Source organism: Juglans regia, chromosome 11, assembly GCF_001411555.2.
Source record: "Juglans regia cultivar Chandler chromosome 11, Walnut 2.0, whole genome shotgun sequence".
In the NCBI taxonomy this organism is placed as follows: Eukaryota; Viridiplantae; Streptophyta; class Magnoliopsida; order Fagales; family Juglandaceae; genus Juglans; species Juglans regia.
In genome coordinates, this window is record NC_049911.1 from 21,474,661 (window position 1) to 21,499,676 (window position 25,016).

A 25,016-nucleotide genomic window follows, 5' to 3' on the forward strand; every position below is an offset into this window, starting at 1 on the left:
AGCCGTATCATGGAGCCGATTACCGAGTGCACCAAAAAGTGATTTTTTTTTATGATCCCTAGCTGCAGAACGAGCATTCCAGACCATCAAACAATAGCTCACCGAGGCCCCTGTTCTGCGGCTACCAAACTTTGAACAACCCTTCGAAGTTGAGTGCGATGCGTCCCACACAAGTATTGGTGGGGTACTTAGTCAACAAGGTCATCCCATCGCCTTCTTCAAAGAAACTCAAAAGCTCGACACCACTACTCGACCTATGATCTCGAGTTCTATGCACTTGTACAAGCACTGCACCACTGAAGACATTACCTCATCCATAGAGAATTTATCCTCTACACAGATCATGATTCCCTTCAGCATATCCAATCTCAGAAACACTTGAGCGCCAAGCATGCTTGTTGGGTAGACTCTCTCCACCAGTTCTCTTTTGTACTCAAACACAAGGTCGGATTTGAAAATAGATTTGCAGACACCCTAAGCCGCAAAGCCGCCCTACTTACCACCCTCACGGTAACCACGACAGGATTTGACTCCCTCAAGACATAATACAACGCTAACCCCAAACTTGAAATTATATATACAATATTGCAATCAGGATCCTCTCTGCAACATGTTGAATTCACCCTTATCGATGGATTCCTTTTTGTTCACAGCCAGTTGTGTCTACCTAATACAAGTATGCAAGCTTTTATTATCCACGAGCTACACTCGAGAGGAATTGCAGGCCATTTTGGCCATGACAAAACCATCCAGCTTGTTGAAGACAAGTTCTGGTGGCCAAGCCTCAAACAGGATGTCCAGCGAGTTGTGCAACGCTGTCGAATATGCCAACTATCCAAGGGACAGAGGCAAAACACAGGGTTGTACACCCTTCTAACTGTACCAAAACAACCATGGGAGGATCTCAGCGTGGACTTCATACTTGGTCTTCCACGAACCATTCGGGGACATGACTCTATTTTTGTGGTGGTAGACCGTTTCTCTAAAATGGCTCATTTCCTCCCTTGCAACCAAACATATGACGCTTCACGAGTTACTACTAAACTTTTCTCCGAAGTGGTCCGTTTGCATGGCATATCTAAAAATATCACATCCATGATGTTAAGTTCATTAGTTATTTATGGAAAATACTATGGGCAAAGACGAGAACCAAACTTCAATTCTCTAGTGCATTTCACCCACAGACCGATAGGCAAACGGAGGTCATCAACAGGAGTCTGGGCAACTTATTGCATTGCCTTGTTGCAAATCATGGTGCCACTTGGGATCTCCTCCTTCCACATGCCGAATTTGCTTATAACAACTCAGTTAATCGCAGCACAGGTCGCTCACCTTTTGAAGTGGTCACAAGGCTTAAGCTGAGAGCGTTGTTGGATCTTGTCCTATTACCTTTACCTCCTAGAGTCAGTGAAAGGGCTACTGATTTCTGTAAGCATTTACAAGAAGTCCATCAGGAAGTGCGTGATCGTATAGCCCACAGCAATGCAAAATATAAACAACACGCTGATGGTCGTCGTAGGCATGTCGAGTTTCAACATGGAGACTTCGTTCTTACTAACATTCAACTTGAGAGATTTCCATGGGGTGCAATGACCAAGCTACATTCCAGCAGGGTTGGACCTTTCAAGGTGCTGCACTGTTTAGGTCCAAACGCCTATCTACTCGAGCTCCCCGCAGACATACAATTTAGTCTCATTTTCAATGTGGAAGACTTGACCCCTTACCCGAGAGATGATTCCACACCAGGGGAGGAAACCACCCCTACGCTGCCCAAGAATTGCAAACTATGAGAGACCATTGAAGCCATCTTAGATGATCAGGTAGTGTCCACAAGGTGATATGAACTCGCGGGAATGGAATCCCTTGAACCCACAATCAATTTGAAAACTCCCCAAGAAAGCCAAAATCAAGCCAAGGATGGAGAATCTAGACCCGATGAAAATTATAGTTTCAAGAACCTAGATTATATTAAAATCTAAACCCGTTAAAGAACTCGTCTCAAGAACCTAGATTACAAAGGAGGAACGCCACAAAGGTTGTGATTTACTTTTGATAAGTTCAAGAGTTCAATCAAGAACAAGAGGAGTAAACTCAACTCACAAATAAAATTCAATATTGTCTAAATTTCAAAATGAGGCTACAAAGAGTATTTAAACCAAACCTAATTAAAACCCTAACCAAAAGAAAGCCTCTTTTACCCAAAATGCCCCTGGATGAACAGTGTCGCGCTACAGTACACGCGGCTACAGCACCACTACAGTAATATCTTGAAACCCTAATTCCTAAAAAGTAACTTTCCAAATAAGCCCTTGGCCAAAATACAAGGCCTTCTCGAAAAATCCTAGTTCATTGAAAATAAGACGTGTAGGCCAAACATCTTCAAGCCCACTTATTCTAAACTAATAAAATAAATCATTTAACCAAATTGGAAGCCTCCAATAACAATTAGGCCCTATCTCTAAGTCATGTCTTCCACAGCTTGAATCAAGTGGATCAAAACTGGTTCTCCTTCTTTCAAGTTTATCTTGAGTGTTGGGCTCTTGCTAGCTTCATCCCAAGTGGATTGCACCAATCCGTGCATTGCTTCCTTGATCTTCTTGGCCATTGATCTTGTAATTGGCCCATCTGAAACATGCAAATGATCTTTAAGAGTAGGTCCACCTTAGTTCCCATTACAAAGCGTGGAGGGTATAAGAAATTTCTTGTCAAATGGAAAAATAGACCGTTGTCCAATTGTTGTTGGTTAAAGACAGAGGAAGTTCAACGCCTTGCTCCTGATTTGTACGAGTTTTATCAGTCTCAACATCCGTCAGAGTCAGAGCTTTTGGGGGCAAAGAGAATTGATAGAGTCCAAGTGCAAGAAGAACTCAATAGCGCCAAACGAATAATCTTTAGCAGTAGTAGTTATCAATAAGGCTAAATCAGTAAATATTTGGAATTTGTTCAATAAGGGATGAATGCACGTGTCATTGTTATCGTAATTTAGTTTTTATCTTATCTTCAATTGTTCTTGTCTAGTTAGAATAGTTTGACACTTTGGCAGACTATTTAAGGGTCTAACGTGTACGATTTAAAAGAAGTTTTTTATGATTAATAAAAGTATATGTTTAATCCTTAAATAGTCTACCAAAAGGTCAGATTACTCTAACTAGACAAGAACAATTGAAGATTTATAAAAATTAAATTACGATAACAATGAACGGGCATTCATGCCTTATTGAACAAATCGCCGTTCACGCTTACGACATTCCTTGATGACGCAAAACAGTGCTTGTGTACGACAACTATCACACGCATTAATGCCTTTCACGAGTGATGGACTGTTGAATGTGTGTACGACTAGAACAGGTTTGAATCGTTTGATGATGTTCAGTTTTAAGAACAGAAACATAAATAAATAAATAAATTTCATGAACAGAATGATGGATAGATTTATTTGGAAGCTAAGGAGAGCATCCAAAACACATTCCACAAGAGTGCATACTAGGAAGTATCTGCATACTAAATGGTACAAAGCTGGGATGATGGCAGACTATATTTATGATTAGGCTAATGAGCTTGTTCCATTTACAAAAATAGGACGGGAGAGTTCCAAAATACGCAACCCTCAAAAAGGCATCGAAATGACATTCGGCCACCCTACATAAGATCTTAGCCTATTTACTGTACATTTAACAGCAAAACATTAAAAAAAAAAAAAACCCCAAGTATCTGAACTTCGGGTTGAGCTTGAAAGAAACATGAATTTTTTTTTTTTCCTTTTTTTTTTTGTTTCTTGTCCGGCGGGGTTGCCATGGCCATCCGGCCGCTGCTCCTTACTCCTCAGCTTTGAAAAGTCTCCTATATTGAATATTTATACATTGAAAAAGAATTGGCTTTTCCCCCCCGAAGCATAAAAAAAAAAAAAAGTCTAAAGCACATCCTAGTCATTTACAAAATTGGTTAACCAAGGCCTACCAGCGCCACTGTTAACAACTGCCATCAAAATTCTGCTTTCTGCTGGAGACGAACCAAAAGGAAACTAACTAGCCCGGTTTGATAGAACCATTACCTCAGGGGTTCCACATGAATTACCCCCACCAGAGGCACAGTGAAGAGCCACATCAGAAGCAGAGCTTAAGTTGCACATAGAGTCAGAATTGCACTGTGTGATACTTGAATCAGACTTTGAGAGCTCTGAAGATTTCGGATTGCACTTTGTTACACCAATATGATCAACCTGTGAACCAAATTCAACACGCTTCGAAGATTTGTTCTTCATCTCAGGCCCATCAAGAATTAAATCCTGGTCAGTAGAATTGACATTTGTCTGATTAATAGCTGATGATTCTCTCTCTTCACCAGGGCCATCCGCAGTAACCTCAGAAGAACCACATGTGAGCTCCGAGGCCATGCAAACTCCATTGCTCATGCAAGTCTGGATATTAGGTTTCCTGGTGGAATTTAAAGAAGCTTCACTAGAAAAATGACATTTACCTTCAACTGCAGCAGAGATCTCAACCTCATGAGCATCCAGCCTATTGCCCTGGCAGGAAGGACTAACGTTGCATTCAACGGGAAAACCACTTGTATTGGCTTGCTCCCTTTGGTGAACTGAGGGGAGAGTTGGGTGAACCATGCGAGCTGGTGGTATAGTTAGGGTAGCTTTATTGCAAAAAATATTTATGGTCTTGGGCTGAACCTGAGAACCAGAATACTCGGTAGATGTTGGACAAATCCCATCCAGTGCTCTAGATGTACATAGAACAGCAGCATGGCTGTTTTTCCCTTCTTGAGTGTCGAGCATCCTTTCAGCTGATTCGGGAACACACCCCATATCCTGCAACTGTTGAAAACCGTCAGGCTTAATGTCCTTCACATCATGAGACATCCGAGTTGTAGCCCCTAGATTATGGAGAACAGTTTCAGTAGAAATTTTTAATCTATCTACACAAGCCACATCTCGGCACTGAGACATAATGTACTCAGCAGAGTGGCACACAGAAGTCTCTTCATAAGAATTCAGTTTGTGTTGAACAATGCTATCTACAGTTTTAATCTCACAATCAGCATTCTCAGTATCCATCCCAGAAGCACTGACACATGGTTTCTCACAATCAGAAGTTTCAAATCCAATATGAGGCACCGGGAATAATTTGCCCTCAACTTCAGAAATACAGTTATGGTCTGATAGGGAATCATATTCTGTTGTCCTCTCGCTAATAATGGAACCAGCAGCAGCAATATGATATTCCTTAATCCCCTCAGTTGGTCCATTTGCATTACAAATTGAATCAAGTGGTTTCATAACAGTTTTGTCTTCCTCCAGATTGTCGTCATTCAACTGGACTGGAACTTGGCATTTCTGACTAATAACACATTTGGGTAAATCGATAGTCTCACCTGTCATGTCACCAGAGCGACCAGGAAGATGCAAACCAGATTCAACAGCAGCTGGTTGATTTAAATCATGTGCATGAGCTACAGCAGCCCCAATAGAAACATTTAGATCTGACCCAGCTGAATGTATCAAATCAGAATTATGAGCCACCGTATGTTCAGTGGACACCAAACCTACAAGAATATTTCACAAAAAAACAACTAAAATTTGAAGAAAGCACACGTCAACTTAAAGGATGTGAATTTCCGCGTAGGCATGTGAGTATCTACTGTTTACACTACCTTGTGTAGAAGCCAAATTTTCCTCATCAAATTGATGTTTCAAAAGTGATTTCTGCAACATATCTATGCCAGGAAACACCAACATATTCATGCTCCTCATTTTCTGTTTGCCTGATAGGTCAAGGGGTTTGAAACCAAAAATGGAAGTCCATGTTCCTCTAAGTTCGGAGATTGCCGGTATGACTAGTTTCTCAACATTCAGAGAGCAGAGAACCTAACAACAGGATCATGGAAAGCAATACCAAAAGAAATGGCCAGATTGAAATCAGAAACTCAAAGTGCATAATCAGCTTACTTCTAATGGATCAGTTAAATGAGAACATTAGAAATAGAAATAAAAGAAAAATAAGATATCATTCTACACAAACACTTCCAAATAGGCTAGTAATAGATTTTCAATGAAGGTGCACAAAGTTCAAACTGTGCAATGTCCATAAATTCGAGTTCTCTACTAGAGTTAAAAAGTAACCACAAGGGGATACACAAAAGGCCAATGGTCATGAGAAACCAAACTGGTAAAAGAGGAAGAATCATGTGACTCAGCTGATGATGAAGAAACTGGTGACATATATATAAGGAAATAATTCTTCACTGGCTCTTCGTTTGATTGTCTGCTTTCCTCAAGACATCAAGTTTAGCCTTGATATCCATTTGGTGAAACATAGAATCAAAATCTTGACATGAAATGGTGGTTAGCATCTAAGTTTGGAGTATGTAACATTTAATTTACATTTAAACTTGCAGAAATTTGATAGGGTCAGAATGGGCCTTAATCATGTAATCCGTATTTGTCACATATTCCATCCCCGTTTTCATGCATGGGCACGATGAAAGTAAAAATAGAACGCGACTGCTTAACAACTAACATATAATGGAAACAGAATATGAACACAGACGTCTGACAATCATGGTGAATAGTGAAAATGATCTTATCATTAAGGGCACTATTCGCATAATTGCAAAATAATCAAGACTGTTGTACAATTGTTCAATGCACCCCGCTAATTATGCTGAGAATAATGGAGAAGGGAAAGAAAAAATAAAACCAAAACATATTATCGGGCATATAAGATTAGACAACTTTCTCCTTCAGGAGTTGCAGGATTTAAAAGGTAGGGAGGTGAGTGGTGCACTTTAGGATGAGGAGACATTGAGGAAAAGTGGAGTTGCTTCTGAACTTGAGAGGGTGATCCTGACGGATGGGATCTCGTGGAGGCAAAAATCACGGGCTCTTTGCTTGAAAGGAGATAAGTGCACCAAGTTCTTTCATTGGGTGGCCAATTTACATATGAGGAACAACGCCATTGAGACGCTTCACATTGATGGTGCTGTTTTTTCGGAGCACTCCAAGATCAAGGACCACATCGTCCTCTTCTATGAAAGACCATGGAACAGTTTGCTCGGAGGCCTAAACTTGAGGGTTTAGCCTTGAATCTATCCATAGTTCGAGTGCCAATTGGCTGGAAAGACCATTTGATGAGGATGAGATTCTACAAGTGACGAGAGAGATGATCAAAGATAAAGCCCCTGATCAGGATGGATTTTTCATGAATTTTATTCAGATTGAAAAAAGCCTTAATGTGACCTTCATTTCTCTTATCCCAAAGAGTGCAGGGGCTTCAGATGTGAAAGAATTCTGTCCCATTAGCTTAGTTAATGGGGTGACCAAAATAATTTCCAAGGTTCTTGCCAATCGTATGAGCACAATAATGAGAAAGGTTATCTAAAATCCTCAAGTTGATTTCATCAAAGGGAGGCAAATTTTGGACTCGGTGTTAATTGACAGCGAGTGTTTGGAGAGTAGAATCAAAGCAGCTATGCCTGGCATTTTGAGCAAGTTGGATATGGAGAAGGCTTACAGCCATGTGAATTGAGAGTTTTTATTTTATTTGTTTGGAAGGTGTGGTTTGGGGAGAGGTGGTGTACTTGGATCAAGCATTGTGCATCCACAGCCTGCTTCTCGGTCTTGGTGAATGGCAGTTCTACTGATTTCATTAACTCTCGAGGACTATGACAAGGGGACTTCTTGTCTCCCTTCCTGTCTGTTATTGTGATGGACAGCCTTAGTCAGATGCTAGAGACGCTATTGATGGTGGATTTCTCTCAGGCTTTTTGGTGGGGTGCACCAACATTGTTTCCCATCTTCTTTTTGCAGATGACACTTTGCTCTTTTGCGAGAACGATCATGGCCAAGTACAATCATTGAGGGTTCTCTTGCTTTATTTTGAAGTTGTTTCAACCCTAAAGGTGAACCTCGAGGCCCCAGTGGGTTTTGTGCATAATAGTAGAAGCTTGACAAGTATTTTGAAATGCAAGGTATCTTCTTTGCCCATGAAATACCTTGGGCCACCCACTAGGGCCTGCTTACAAGGCGAAGCTATTTGGGACAGGGTGATTGAGAAGATTGGGAGAAGGTTGGCAAGATGGAAAATGATTTCCTTGTCAAAAGGGGGAAGAACCACATTAATCAAGAGCACTTTTTCTAATCTTCCAACATACTTTCTATCCTTATTTTCGTCACCTGCAGGTGTGGTTAACTGGATGGAGAAGCTTTTTGCACTTTCTTGTGGGGAGAAAGTGGGGAGGAAGCCAAGTTGCTCCTGGTTAGTTGGGATAAGATTTGCTTCCCAATCTCTAGTGGAGGGCTGGTAAGTTGAGGAGGTGTGGGATTGTGGACAAATATTAGGATTATCTTGGAAAAGTTGCATAATTCTTCAAGAGTACCATATAATAGCTCAATGCACCATCATCATTCATCAATGCTCAAACAAGTGGGTGCCCTAAAAATGATTTTTCGAATAAAAAACATCCAGAATTCCAAATAGTTTACACATTTTTCATTTTCGTTAATTCAATTGACTCAATGGCAATACCTCTTGGAATAAATAAGGGGTGGAGAATCATTGCTTGGTAAATGGTTATGGAAATCCTTCAACGAAGCCTTGCCAGGTAAATGGTTATGGAGATATCACTATGAACGCGGCCACCAGGGGGGAGAATCGTAAGCATGGGGAACCATGGGAAGGATGGTGTTCTAATGAGGTCAGTGGGCCTTATGGAGTGGTGTTGTGGAAGCATAGAAGAAGAGGTTGGGATACATCAAGTAATGGAAAATTTTGGCATGATGTATGGTGCGGCGATAGGGCACTCAAGGAAACTTATCCACACGTTTATGGTTTAGCAAGAATGAAAGAAGCCTCAATTGCGGACCTGTTAATCATCTCCAATGGAATGTTACATTTCTCAGAGATGCACAAGATTGGGAAATTGATGTTTTTTGGTGCCCCTCTAAGAAAGGGATATTCACAGTCCGCTACTTCTACCAAGCCATGACCACACACAACACAAATACATTCCCATGGAAGAGCATTTGGAAGACAAAGCCACCTCTAAAGGCAACATTTTTTGTATAGACGGCTTCTTTGGGGAAGATCCTCAATCTAGACAATTTGAGAAAATGCCGAATCATAGTCATGGATTGATGTTGCATGTGCAAGAAGAGCGAAGAGTCCACTGACCATCTACTACTTCATTGTGAGATTGCCATGACTTTGTGGAATGAAGTCTTTGCTAGATTGGGATTATCTTGGATAATGCCAAGAAGTGTAAGCGACCTCCTTGCTTCTTGGAAAGGCATTCGGGGCAACTCTCAAATTGCATCAATATGGAACATGGTCCCATCATGCCTATGGTGGTGCATTTGGAGGTAAAAGAATGCAAGATGTTTGAAGATCAAGAGCAGTCAACGGATGAACTTAGAAACTTATTTTTCAATACTTTACTACATTGGTCGATTGTAATTGATTTTCATGACATGAACTTCCATGAATTCCTTGTATGATGTATCACTAAACTAGCACGTTTAGGCATTATCTTGTATATGGCCCGTATAATTGGGCTCTTGCCTACTCTTTTGATCAATACAAATTTGATTACCAATTAAAAAAAAAAAAATAAAGGGTGGAGATTGAAAAAAAAAAAGCAACTCAAATTTATCTTTTAGGCGCTTCTCTAAAACATCTCTGCACAAACATCATTTTATGCCAATTACCATGTAGGGTAACCAAATTCAATATGTTGCTTATTACACAACTAAAGCTCAAAGTCGGCAATACCTAGGCAGAAGTCTCCTTAACCTAATAGTCTATAAAACATAATACATTCTAAGATTTACGTCAACTTTCATTCCAAAATTAGGTTATAAATTTCAAATCCAACCTAGAGAGAGTAGAACTCTCTTCTAAGGCATTGGAGGGAAACTACAGATGTATAATGTTTATGCTCCAGCAGAATGAGGGAAATTATTGAGTCAACACATCATAAAGCATTCTTATTTTTAGCAAAAAGTTTAAACAAATTGAAGCATAAAAATCAACATTTTTGAGAACCCTTCTTCATCCCCATTCAACACCATTTTGTATTTTTCTCAACTATTTTGACACTTGACTCTAGGATTAGTAATTAAGTTCCCGTTAGTTTAAATAAAAACTTAAGTCTATGCCATGTAGGCAGCACCAGCACTCAGGCAGCTCACTCTTAAATAAATCAAGACACATTTCTAATGCATCAAATGAGAACAGTGTCAAATCCTTTAGATTGCCTCCAAAATTAAAGACAACTCAAGCATGTATGAAGAAATATCAGCACGCACGCGCGCGTTCGCACACACACATTCAGAGAAGCAGCAAGCACAAATTCAAAAATAGATTTCTGCCACCTTCAAATAGTAAACAAGAGGTTAAACAGAGTCAGTAACAGCATTCTAAAGCATTGGCCCATGCAAGCAAGAAACCAAACCCAAACCCAAACCCACACCCACACCCACACCCACCCCACAAAACAAAATTAGATTCTGAACTTACAGATTCAATGGCACCTAGAAGCCGACGGCACATCCCTTGGCGCCTATACATATAGCGGGTCCCAATGAATGGCATCTCTGCTAATTGGTTTCCATGAATCCTGTTCAACAAAGTATTAGATGATAAAACTATTAGTATTTGAATCTTCTTTTTATTTTTAGTAAATTTGGGTAGTGATCATATAACAGGTCCAATTTGGGTACAGAATGAACCAAGCAGTTGAATATGGAACCCCATTGTATATATGATACAAGTTTATGACAGAACATATGCATATATATCCCTCTTATCAGCTTTTATATTCCAACTTAAACAACTAGATACCATAAACAATTTTTATTCAAATTTATTAAAAAGTACAAACTTATAACACCAGTCACCGACTCACCAGATCACATTTAAACAACAAAATTGACAGGTTGGAACAGTAAGGAGTGTCCTATTTTTTTTTTAATAATTCTGACCCAACCCGAACCAAAGGTGGAATTGGTTTCTCCCAAACCAACCCTTTCCAGATTCACTAAAAATTGGAACAGTTTTTTATAGGTAATCAAGAAGTTTTATTCATAAGACAAGGGGGCCCGTTGGCTTTTTTAGCAACACCCGAGGCTTAAGACAAGGGGACCGTTGTCTCCACTTCTCTGTCCTTGTCATGGAGGCGCTTAGCAAACTGGTTATTAATGGCTTTATGGCGGGTTTCCCGATTGGTGGCCCCAATTGGGGTACTATTAACATTTCTCATTTGTCGTTCGCATATGATACATTAATCTTTTGTGAGGCAAACCAAAACCAAGCTCGGGCACTGAAGGCCCTCCTACTCTGTTTTGAAGCAGCGTCTAGTTTGAAAGTGAATTTTGACAAATCAAAAATGGTACTAGTTGGAAAGTGTTAAAAACATAAGACAGTTGGCTAGCACATTGGGATGTAAGGTTGCCTCTCTCCCCATGGAATACCTTGGCCTCCCATTGGGGGCTGCCTCGAGCTATTCCAATATGGGACACAGTGATTGAGAAGATAGAGTGGAGATTGGCAGGCTGGAAGAGACTGTATCTGTCAAAGGGTGGCAGGATTACCTTAATTAAGAGTGCGCTATCTAATTTACCTACCTACTTCATGTCTCTATTCCCTATTCCTGCAAGTGTGGGCACCCCGAATTGAAAAACTTCAGCGTGATTTATTGGGGAGTTGAGTGGGAGATGAATTCAAATTCCATCTAGTTAGTTGGGACAAGGTATGCTCCCCAATCTCCTCTGGTGGGTTGGGTATTAGAAATATGAGTTTTTAATCGGGCGTTACTTGAAAAATGGTTGTGGAGAAATAATATGGAACCAGAAGCACTATGGAAGTCTGTAATTGAGTGCAAATACGGAGGGTTTTTTTTTTTTTTTTTTGGGGGGGGGGGGGGGGGGGATGTACTAGAGAGTTGTGTGGGAGTTTGGAAGCACATTAGACGAGGATGGAGGGTAGACGTACAAGATTCGTTTTGGGTGAGGGCACTAGGATTAAATTCTGGAGATGGTGTGGAAGTAGTGCTTTAAAGGAAATATTTCCTTCTATGTTCCAGGTGGCATGTAAAAAAAAAAACTTTTGTGTCTGATCTCATGGTGATATCGGGAGAACAAGTTCAATGGAACATCAATTTCAGTAGCGCGGCCCAAGATTGGGAAGTGGGCAACTTTGAGGATTTTTTCAACCTACTGTATTCCATAAAACCGAGCAACCAGCGAGCTGATGTGTTGTGGTGAATACCTGCAGGTAAAGGTAAATTCTCACTTTGCTCTTTCTATAAGTCTCTCGCACACTTGCCAAATAATCAATTTCCATGGAGAAGGATTTGGCGACATAAAGCGCCTCTTAAAACGGCATTTTTCACGTGAACAGCTTCCCTAGGTAAGATCCTAACAACAGATAACTTTTGATGTAGGGAAACCTCTCCAAGGCATGACTGTTCGGACCCATCACTGCAGAGTAAACCACGATCTCGTGCACCCACCCTCGAAAGTTTCCCTACACAGAACTGGTTAAATCGCTGCTAGCTTTTCACCAGGAAGTGTAGCCCCAAAGGATTATTTGCACACATGAGGTGTTAAACCTTGGACCTTGAAGAGAGTGATACCCCAAGACCAAGGCCTTCACCACTCCTGACAACAAATAACTTGAGGAAACGTAGGGTGATTATAGTGGATTGGTGCTGCATGTGTAAGAAAGCCGGGGAGAAAGTGGATCATCTATTATTACACTATGAGACTGCTAGAGTGTTATGGAATGAAGTGTTCAACAGATTAGAAGTAGCTTGGATTATGCCCACTACAGTGGCTACACTATTGGCAAGCTGGACAAATTTGAGAGGCATTCAATTCAACAAATCAAAGTTGTGTGAAAGATGGCTCCGATATATATTATGTGGTGTCTATGGTAGGAGCGCAATGAACAGACGTTCGAAGACAAGGAGAAGGCATAGATAAGGCATACCTTTGTATATCGTCTTGTGTACTTAGGCTATGCCTATCATTATTCAATAAAATTTTTAACTTATAAAAAAAAATATTATTCATAAAAGAAGGCAAAGCCCAAGTACACAAGAAGTTGACTTGAGGAACACCTAACTAGGATTTACAACAAAAAAAAAGTTGGAAGAGTCAGGTCAGGTTCAGAAGAAATTCGGGTCAGAGCAAGCGTTTATCCTTGAAGGCATGGTTCAGTAGACAAAAGAGAGGAATATCACAAATTCTAGTTGCTATTTCCTAAAAAGATTGTGGGACTTTGGAATGGGAAGGACGGTTAGCTAGACCTCTTAATTTTTTCTTTTTAACTTTGACAAGTAACAGATTGAATTGATGGTATAATGAAATATAATAAAATATATCACAACGAAGTGATACAAAGTCTAAATATCTCAGATTAACAAAGATCAACAAAGATCCACAATCGGTTCCACTCTTCCATAATATGTTGTGTTCAATAATCTCTGTGAAGTAACAAAACTATAAAGCATTATAAGTGGCGACAACGAAACGGATTAATGGATATCAATTTTGGGTAATATATACCTGATGGATGCTGCAGAGATGATCTCATCACCCCTCTCAAGTATTACAGTGAAAAAACCACTATAATTCAGACGAGTAAAATTTGACCTGAGAAAGGAAATTAAAAACTTGATAAATTACAAACAGAGAAAAAAAAAGTATTATGCATAAGACTGACAAAACAAAGACAATACATGTTGACCATAGAGCAAGTTATGACTATTTTGAGCAAATATATATATATATATATAAGGATACCACAAGTAGCACATCCATATAGAAAAATGCTGCTCATAGGACAAAAAAAAAAAAATTAATGTGACAACTAGCACACCATTGAAGGAAATAAATCCAGTCATCTTTCACATTTCTAAACTGTCAAAATTGCAATTGCACGACTGTTAGACACTAAGGGTACATATGGTACATAGAACGGGCATTCTTATTCTTTTGATTGGGAACACAGATGTCTTAATTGGAAATAGTCAAAATTCCAAAAGAAACCAGCCCAAATACTTTTTGACCTGAGAAAGGAAATTAAAAACTTGATAAATTACAAACAGAGAAAAAAAAGTACTATGCATAAGACTGACAAAACAAAGACAATACATGTTGACCATAGAGAAAAAAAAGTATTATGCATAAGACTGACAAAACAAAAAAAAAAAAACAAAGACAATACATGTTGACCATAGAGAAAGTTATGACTATTTTGAGCAAATATATATATAAATATAAGGATACCACAAGTAGCACATCCATATAGAAAAATGCTGCTCATAGGACAAAAAAAAAATTTATGTGACAACTAGCACACCATTGAAGGAAATAAATCCAGTCATCTTTCGCATTTCTAAACTGTCAAAATTGCAATTGCACGACTGTTAGACACTAAGGGTACATATGGTACATGGAACGGGCATTCTTATTCTTTTGATTGGTGGGAACACAGATGTCTTAATTGGAAATAGATCAAAATTCCAAAAGAAACCAGCCCAAATACTTTTTCCCAAAAACACCCACCAAATCTATTTTGTTTAAACCTTGAAAAAATGGTTGCCAGCCAACAATGAAACTATTTATTTTTTATTTAAATACAGCGTTTACTCTTAAGAGGAAGATCTATTCTTATGTGAATTTCACAAATGTTTACATCCAACTGAAATTCAGACCCATTTCATTGGTATTAAATTATGGCACATACAAGAATCTAGCCTCTATATACACGAGCATTGTGCAACAAAATCATATGCCCACAAAAGTATGCCCCCATAACCGGCCCCCTCCCCCTCCCCCTCCCCCTCCCCCGCTCCTTCTTCTTCTTCTTCTTCTTCTTCCTCTTCCAAGGTTTGGTGTGACTGTTTATTTGATGGTGATGGATCTTCGATTTTGTGCAATTGTTTGTCAGATTGTTGATGGATTTCAATTTTTTGTGATTTTCTGTTGTTGAACAGGGTGACCGGGCGGTGTAGGTGCCAATCCACCCGCCCGGCCAGCAGGTGCAGATGGTCAGTGGTATGGGCAGGGTTGGGGTGAAGCTATACATAAATTGGGGCCATAGATGAAAATCTTATACAAAGCCTCCTTAATTTTATATAGTATAATATCGTAGGTACATACAAATACAATAACACAAGATATTTATTTTTTAAGTCATCTTCTTGCCTTCTTCAGGTGAGAAATCATTAATTAGATTCTTTCATATACTACCTTTGTTAATATCTCATTATAAATAGAAAAATGATTCAACCATCTAATTTTATTTATACACATGATTTTTTATCGATTGTTTTTTGATAGGTAACAAAAAATTGATAGAAAAATATATACGATTGACAGTTTTAGTAGTTCATTAATTTTAATTTTGGAAACTACTTTCAGCATAAACTAGTTATGAGAATTGTTAATAATATTTCTGTAACAAACAAACATTTGAAAAAGGATCTACTTTTTCTATATAACTCAGTGTTTCTATTTGGAATCTGTCTTTGTTACCTATAAAAAAATGTCTTTATTAATACTTGTTTTAAAACATTTATTTAGAGTAAATTCAAATGGGTCCCTAATGTTTTTTTATCGGTCAAATGGGTCCCTAATGTAAACGTTTCAAAAAAGGATCATTGTTGTATATACCAAATTTCAAATTAATCCCTATGCCAATGTCTGTTAATTTATTATGACGGAAAATATTGGCATAGTACTCATTTGACACAGGTAGTATACAAGAAATAAACAACTAATTACAGTCTAGTAGCTAGAAAATGCAGCATAAAAATCATTGAAGTTAACCCCCTCCAGTACAGTAGCCTTAGCCCAAAAGTAACAAAGAATGGAAAGAAAAATCTCTAATCCCCCCCAACAAACGTTCTCTATTTTCAAAATAACGTCCATTCCCCTCAACCCACATACACCACATAAGACATAATAGCACCATCTTCCACGCAGCCACTATAAGACGATTGCCGTAAATGATGTGACAAGCTGCCTAGGTATTTTTTATGTTTTCAAAGACTCACTGCACTTGTTTTTCTACCACAAGCCATCATGTGATTGGTTAGACATGGCAAACGATCACCAAGTCAAGAATTTGAAATTCGGGTTGTATCAAAGAGATATTTCTTTTCTTTTCTGAAAAAATACCCTAGGAATCCATTCGAAATTGGGCAAAACATCAAGGCCAATGAATGAATTTATCCTTTTTACCAAGCCCCCCCCCCCCCCCCCCCCCAAAAAAAAAAAAAAGCTTCTTTTCTTGTATGGAAAGCTTCGTTAGGGAAGATTCTCACCCTAGAGAATCTACGAAAACACCTACTCATTGTATTGGATTGGTGTTACGTGTAAGAAAAGTTGCGAGTCTATCAATCACCTATTATTGCATTGTGATGTAGCCAGAAGCTTATGGAACAAGATCTTTGTGAGAGTGGGACTCTTTTGGGTAATGCCAAGAAGGGTTGTTGACTTTTTGGCCAGCTGGCAAGGCATCCGGTTCAACTAACATCCGGGGTAACTATCAAATTGTAGCTATGTGGAAGATGATACTGACCTGCCTATGGTGGTGCATATGGATGGAGAGGAACGGTCGGAGTTTTGAGGATCGTGAACGGATAATGGACGAGCCTAGAATTTTTTTCCTTCACACTTTATTCCATTGGACGATGATTTTATTGGCATGAACGATGATTTTTTTCCTTCACACTTTATTCCATTGGTCAATAATAGACTTTAATGGCATGAACGTACATGATTTTATTGTAGCTTTAGACAGTCATGCCTAGGTGTGGCTCTTGTATACATCCCGTGCACTTGGTTTTGCCTATTTTCAATAAAATTCTTATTTACTGATCAAAAAAAGAATTTATCCTTTTATTTATGAGAACAAACATAAGCTATCAATATCGGAATATACTTCTAGGATTACTACAACATTTGTTTGCAAATCATCATGATCTATCTTGACAAGAAATAGCTCAATCTATTATATACATAAAATACTCAACTAGAAAAATTCTTCAATGGCTTGTCATTGATATTTTATCAATTTATTTTATCTACAAATTATAAGTTTTAATGTGGTACTTAGAAGCCTTTAGAGCTCTCCATTTATTCAGGGGCTATTAATTTGTACAGACGTTTTGATACTATTATTTGGAAAGATCTCTAATATCATTGTTTAAGGGCATTTATTTTACAGGGGACTTTTAGTTAGAAACTTTACTTATTTGGGACCTTTTCATGGTATAATTTAGAGTTTCTATTTCTTAAAAGGCTTTTAATACTATTTGTTAGGGGCCTTAACTTCTTAAGGATCTTTTTATTAAGGGGACTTAGGCAATGGCCTTAGTGCCCCTACCATCTAGACAACCACATTTGGCTAGTATTGTTCAATTATTTTGCAAATTAGCAAACATCGAAGTCTTGAAGGCATAGTTAATCTAAAATCAAAAGTTTTTTTTTTCTGATAACTAATATTATCTAATTAAAAAGGCTAAGAGGGGTGCAACCCTAGTACATAGGAAGTATACAAGAAAACCCCTACTCAAAAGAAAAATATTACCATCAATGAGTTTGAGGTGATTGCTCCAAAGTTTGAGCAGATAGAAGAGAGCACAAGTGATTTAATTAACAAAAAGAACCCCATAAAAAAAAGAACGAAAAAAATTAAACCAAAGCTTAACTGGCGTCCTGTAAAAGAGGTTTAGAACATAGTGCATGACGAGTTCAAGTGTACTTACCCACAATTATAGACAATATTATGGATCAGATTGACTCCACTTCTGTGATCAATAACAGGTAAAAAGCACTCATCCATTATGGAAAATGCAACAGCTAGCTTGGAATTCCATTCAACCTCTGGTGGAAGTTCAGTAGGAGAAATATCTGATCGGCGGATAAGAGTCCATGAAAATCCTACTTCCAATTCGTGTTTGACCCCATGAAGCATATGTAGTCTCTCAAATAACTGAAAGAAAAGAAAATTAGAAAATTTCAGTACACAACAAAATCAAATTGCATTGAAACACCATAGGACTTAGAGGTAACAGATAAATATAAACTAGCCACTATCTGAGCCTTTTTCTAATCAGACAGCCATGCATATATCCAGAGCCAAATTGGCAGACTCATCCATCACCTAGAAAAACCGATAACCCTTCCAAATTGCAAGGGGCTAAAAATTTCCTCAAGAAGTTCCCCTTTGAGATCTTAAAGGGAAACATGGGGAAACATTAATTAAAAAAAATGAAAGCCACTAACTAACCAAGAAAAAAATTAAGTTTTTTGATAGGTACCAAGAAAAAAAATTAATCACCAAAGCAAAGCTTAGATGAAATCTTGGATCCTGTTTTTCAATATATTCCAAAACCAAACATTCCAACATACACCAGAAATCCCAGAAAATAGCAGAGTTCAGCTAGATGCCTAGACTAATTCAACTCCCTGAAACTATAATAAAGGAAAATGCAGCAAAAACAATATGGGGTTTCCAAATTTATCGCATTCCTGTTTAGAACATAGTGTCCCAGTTAACAAACCAAGTGCATCATTCTTTTGATCATATTCTCCCGATAATAATTACGCATAAAATTCCAAAACCCACTTTTTTGTACTTGAAGTTTCCGTTTCTAAAACTGGAAAATTTTTTATTAGGAGAGTGATTTCACTGCCAAATAAGTGTCACACTATTCAATCCTTATTATTTACCCATGGCCTTATAGAAAGAAAATTGTGAGAAAGATAAATGAAACCTAACATTTCCAATAATTCCGTATCAAGTTTCATTCAAACTCGCAACACCTTTTTTAATAAGTTTTTTTACAAGTAAAAAAATAACTACATTAATACGAATAATATAGGCGAAGCCCATGTACACAAGGAGTATACAGAAGAAACACCTAAATACATTCTAGAAACCTGAAAACAAAGACGGAGAATCAATAACATTAGTTCCATTGAGCACTGTGGCAGAAAACGTTAGGAATAAGGCGTGCACAAAAAGGTTTCGAAGTTCCTCCATTGTACACTCCCTATCTTCAAAACAATGATCATTCCTTTTCATCCAAATACACCACATAAGGCACAAAGGAATCATTGTCCAAACCGCAGCCACCTGAGAACAACCGTGAAGACCATTCCAGCTAGCTAATAGATCCACCACCCCTCAAAAGCATCACCCAAGCCACGACACATCAATTTTATTACAATGATTAATAAAATTTTGAAAAAATAAATACAAAAATATTTTCATTACTTTCCATCTTCATGTTAATTCCCAGCATTAACCCAGATCTTTAAATTTCCAGATTCGATATTGTTGCCTTTCCTACAAACCCAAATGTCTTAATCATCTACTTCACACATCAATTTCTCACTTTCCACCCTCCAACTAATAACTAGGTATTTAGGCCTTGTACTTCAAACTACCAACTTTGACAAATTGCACCCTCCAATTACTAAAAAATGACAAATAGCACCCTAGTTTAATTACAACCATTAAGATGAATGAAAATTAAATGAAAATAAATGATGTTACACAATCTTGACTGTCAAATCTTAATAGATGGTTGACATCGAGCAAAATTAAGATTATTCTAGAGGCTAGTTAATCAATAGAACCTATTGGATTGAGATTGAAAAGAGACCAGAAAATTTACAATTATTACATGAAAATTAAAGATGTAACTAAATAAGAATCCTACCACAAATCTGGCCAAAATCGGAATCAAAATCACTTCTAAAACTGAAAATGAAATAATTTCCTAAATAGTCAAAATTGAACGTAAATTGACAATCTGAGGAGGGAAAACTGATTTCAAGGTCGAAACTGTACCACCACGCTGAGCTTGGTTTTTTTTAGCTTGGTGACCAGTGCACATTACAACTTTTAGAGTTTTGAGTGCAATGCATCCGTGTTGATAGTTCGAGTAGCAAAGCGTAAAATGCCTACCAGTTGAGGGGTGAAAAGCGCATTTTCCACAAAAACTTACTTGAAAAAGGCTATCTTGTAAACCAAAACATCAAACAGGAAAACTTATTTTTTATAAGTAGCATCAAACAGGTGAACTTAAGATAATATATTTTTTTTTATATAGGTTGCGGTTTGAAGAATAAGATAATATAGACCATTTCAAAAGTCGACTAACATCCTAGAAATTGGGCACTAAAGTGATATTTTTTAATCTCAATCCACACAACTTAAATATAACCACATTTCCTACAATTAATAATAAGACCGAAAGAGGTTTTCAAATTTACATGTCATCTTATTAACTTTTTTTTATTTTGCTATGTGAAAATCATACATGAGGGTTTCATAAGTTTAGAACCCGGAAAAAGGCAAGATCTCTGAGCCAGTATTTAAATGCATCCTACAATTCGGTAAGCTCATTGAAATGGTTAACATGAACCCTCCAATACAATCAAGCAGTAAGCAATAAACTGTTAAAATTCCAGCCACTACTGCAGAGCGTCAAACAGAAAGCTCAAATGAAAAAGCAGAGCAAATCCTACGTAATATTACAATTTCCAAGCTATGAAATGACAGCAATTCGTTAGTTAAGCAATAACTCGCATTTCTCTTATTGACGAGTACTCTGAGCATTTCTCATAAAGAAAAGTCACCTCTTGGCATTTCTTCCCACAAAAGGATGGGCCATTAGAATCAATATTTACAGCATCCTTCTCCAGAATGCAGGATTGATGGACTGCAACAGACAAAAGTTATTAATGTTTCAGCCAAAGGTACCCATTAGGTATGAATATTCACTAAGCATTAGAATCTACACAGGATCAAGATGGATAAATATAGGCAATACATTTTTCCTCACACAAGTGGCACGTAAGCAATGCAGATACAGCAGCAACATCATCATCATGCCTCTGATATGCGTTCCCATCAACCATCCCACAAATTTTGCATGAACAATATACACAGTGCCAATCACCAAAAGGAAACTTCTGCAACAAGAATAGAATTGATGTCTCATCTGCTAGCAAAAATTCTCTATGTAAAAGCACCAAAGATGTAGTATTCAAATTGTATTCAAATTGATATACACGATATACCTCTCCAATTATGTCTATTTTTCATGAATAATATGTTATGGTGAACTAACTTTAAGGGAGCACTTCATCATAAGCTTCAGCCTATATTTCGATTTTATTGCCTGCAGCAATCATTTAATCCCTCTTTGGTAATAACAAAACAAGGCGATAAAAACCTATATATTGGCTCCAATTTGTATAAACCTAAACAAGAGCCAGGCAAGCATACAACATGCCCCATCATTTATGTCAGACCATGAATGAAGTTAAAAGTGTCAGGCGCCTACCCAACCCTCGTATCTAAAAACAGAAGGAAGAAAAACCAAAAAACATTAGCACAGATTTGGCAAAACTTGAGGTCTTTTTTCAGGATTATTGCAAATGTGTAATCCTTTAACCCACTACACTTGCCATGGGAAAACCAAAAACTAGGGGATGCTTGGGGAATGAGATGAGATGAGAATTTGTGAATAGTAGTGAAATTATTGTGAATAGTAGTGAAATTGTTTGAGTTAAGATGTTTTATTGGGTTTCAAGAAATGAGAGAGAAAAAGTTGAGTAAAAATATTATAAAATTAAAATATTGTTATAATATAATTTTTTAATATTATTTTTGTTATGGGATTTGAAAAAGTTGAATTATTTTTTGTATTGTTTGAAAGTTTGGGAAAGTTGTAATGAGTAGGTAATGATTAGATGAAAAAGTTGAAGATTTAAAATTGAAAAGTATTGTATCTGAGTGATGTTTGGGAAGGAAATTAGATGAGATGAGATGAAACTATCTCTATTCCCAAACAACCCCTAAGAGAACAAAATTTGACACTACAACTTGATTATGCACGCGTGTAATTAGAATGATACATATAAACATTTGTCAATGTACGCATACTTCAATATCTAAGCAGCTTTGATGGAATGTTGAAGGGCATGTGTCACAGCAGATCAAGTCGCCACCATCTCCACAGATGCCACATGTGTCATCATTCGGATCTTCACCTTCAACATCTACAAAATGGAACCCTTTACATTCTGATTTCTCCTGCTTATTCCATGAGTCTAGCAGGCATTGCAGCAGGGAAGTTCCGGACTCAATAAATATATTTTGAAATGGCTGACAGAGATTGCTTCCTGCATGAGCTTCAAATTTCGCAATTGGAATCACTTCCCTACAACAGTCACAATGAATGCCATCTCTAGTAATCCTACCCCCAAGCCTTACGCGTGTCCTTCTCTGATTCATGTACTGCACCTTCCCATTAAGTGGTACAGTCCCCAAATCAATCATCCAGGAAAATACAGTACGTTTCCCATCATATGGAATATAGCCATCAACATCCAAATCCACTCCCTCCTCGTTGTTGCGAACCAGCAATGCACATCGCTTTTTACTTTGTGTCTTCCGCACCTTGTGATCCCTAACTGATATAGGCATTACTTCTTGCGAGGTATCAGCTGAATCGTCCTGCTCATGAAGCAACTTCCCTTTCATTCTCCTCTTCACTGACTTACCCCCCAGACTCGCTCCAGCCTTGCGCCTTTTCTTTTCAATCGCACCAATCTTATCTCCATACCCGTGCTTCTGCTGCCTTTTTCTTTTACCCGCCCTTTTCTCAGAAACTACCCTTTTTAGTATGCTGAATTCTTCCTCTGATATCGGAGTAAATACAAAACCAGCCTTATACGTCTTAGATTCACCATCACCAGCTTCATAACGCTGTTTCAGCACTCTATAAGCCAAGGTGACTGACCAGTGGGTCTTTCCATCTGGACTAACATACACCGCATCATTGTAAGATCTGTTAAACCTAGGCCTATACTGAACCGTCCAGCCTGCACTGAAAAGCAATTCTGTTATTTTCTCTCTTACCAACTGCTTTGCCGCAAATCTACCAGGTTCCACTTCTTCATCCTCCTGCTTAACTTTCTCTCCTTTGTTCTCTTTATCGACACTTGATGACTGCACAATCTTTGATTTCAGCTCTATTGAAGCATTGTCCTCAATTTCCAAATCTTTCCCATATTTATTCTTCTTTGCTGGTGAAAACCTCTTCATATTTGATTCTTTCCCATTACATCTCTTTTCCGCATACAAACTAGTAGTTGATACATTCCAATTTGCACTATCTCTCAGCTTTAAATCCTTCTCACCTTTCCTTGATCCACCCAACTTTCCTTTCTTATCAAGCGCAGCCTTCAAAACTCCATTACTATCCTTCCACTTTGGGGGTCTCCCACGCCCACGTTTCAACTTCTTCGATCTACCAACCAACGGATCAACCTCCTCTTTACCAGCCTTCGGGGGTCTCCCCAAAGGTCTGCCACGTTTACGTTTTAAATTCATCTCCAGCGCATCAACCTTTAAATCAATCCCTTCTTTTTTCACCTTGGGCGGTCTCCCCAAAGGTCTGCCACGTTTACGTTTCAGATTCATCTCCAGCCCACCAGCGTGTAAATCAGTCTCTTCTTTTCGCACCTTAGGAGGCCTCCCGCGCTTCTTTTTTAACTTCATCAACCCACCAACCTGTTGATCATTCTCTTCCTTTTCTACCTTAACCATTTTATTCTCACCCACATCACTCCCCATACATTTCCCAATAAAACTGCTTTCACTCTCTCCCTTACCACCTCCTTCATCAGCCCCACTTTTCACCGCAAGCCTCGACCTCAAAACCCGACCCCCAGTTGGTACTTCATCATCCAAAACCTCTTCTTCCTTCACCATTTTCTTCACGACACCGCCATATTCACTCTCTTCACCACCATTAAGGCTCCTTTTCCTCTCATTCTCAACTAACGCAACATCTTCCCCATCTTCTACATATTCCTCCTCATTTTTCTCAATTTCTAGTGTCGAAGACTGTTTCTCAGTCTCCACCCTGCTCGAGATCAAATGCAGGTTTCCCTCACAGCTCAAATCAGAACCCGACACCTTCATTCCATTTTGAACAATTTTGCTCGGAGAAACTTTATCTTTCCCATCTCTCCTCGGATTCAGCGATAGTTTCCCAGATCTCAATCCCTCCCTCATCTCTCACAAAACCCTAAACCCAAGCAATTCGTTTCCGTTTCAAATAGCTTCACTCGGTGCCATTTAAACCATACTCATAAACAAAGCCTCCATTGATTCAAGTCAAGAACTCAAAAGATAAACCTTAATATGCTTCTACGAAGAGCTAATCAGACCCTGAAACTAAGAGGGAGAAAATCAACAAATTGGGGGAAAAGATTGTACGTAACGAATCGGATCAAAACCGTACATGGTTAACGGAGCTTACCAATGTAGCAGACTGCGAAATCCTATATCACAATGAGGGCCGTACAAGACATGTCCAAGCGAAGCTACCGCGAGTCGGGCATGGCCTCAGCGATTTTGGGGTGTTTGGAGAGAGAACGAAAGAGAGGGTTTTGTTAGAGAGAGACAGGTGGTGTTTGGGGATTTTCAAGGTTTAGGAGCTTGAGCTTGTCCTTTTAAGTCTGCTTTCTTTTCTTTTTCTTTTTTTTTTTTTTTTCCTTTTCTAGTTGTACTATGATTCTATAACTGGCGGAAAACGAAGGGTTAAATCGTCAATTCGGTCAATTCCGTACTGACTATTGTTTCTCTTTTCCCTCCATAAAGTTTTTTTTTAATCTAAAACTATGGCAAATAAATAAATAAAACATGTTCTTTGGCCGTCTTGGAGAGAAACACGGTGAGGAAAGGGGGAAAGAGTGCTATCAAGTGTCAAACATGTTTTCAAGGATCTACGTTGACATCCTCGATAAGAAGGTGAAAGTATAGAGTTAATTTTAAGTTCATTGAGAGGCCATTAACTTACGATAACAAACATTTAGGCCTTTTTAGATAGTAAAAATATTTCACCTCGTCTCATCATGTTATTATAATTTTTTTAAATTTTTATACAAAATATAATAAACAATTCATCTT

The 25,016-nt window shown here is 38.3% G+C and overlaps 1 protein-coding gene across 3 annotated transcripts; it reads right to left on the bottom strand.

Moving 5' to 3' along the window:
* Positions 1–3,440: 3,440 nt before the first annotated feature.
* LOC109018392 lies at positions 3,441–24,563 on the bottom strand. 3 transcript variants are annotated; one of them, XM_019000548.2, is made up of 9 exons: positions 24,367–24,563; positions 21,981–24,275; positions 20,863–21,004; positions 20,669–20,751; positions 17,785–18,011; positions 13,574–13,660; positions 10,524–10,623; positions 5,662–5,875; positions 3,441–5,553 (listed from the first exon to the last, which is right to left on the bottom strand). In XM_019000548.2, exons 2-9 carry the CDS (start codon positions 24,117–24,119, stop codon positions 4,022–4,024), a joined length of 4,524 nt encoding a protein of 1,507 aa, XP_018856093.1. In that variant the 5' UTR covers positions 24,120–24,275; positions 24,367–24,563; the 3' UTR covers positions 3,441–4,021. The 3 variants fall into 3 exon arrangements, with proteins under 3 accessions (XP_018856093.1, XP_018856098.1, XP_035551471.1); XM_019000553.2 differs by having other exon boundaries at positions 21,981–24,281; XM_035695578.1 differs by having other exon boundaries at positions 21,981–24,563.
* Positions 24,564–25,016: the final 453 nt, after the last annotated feature.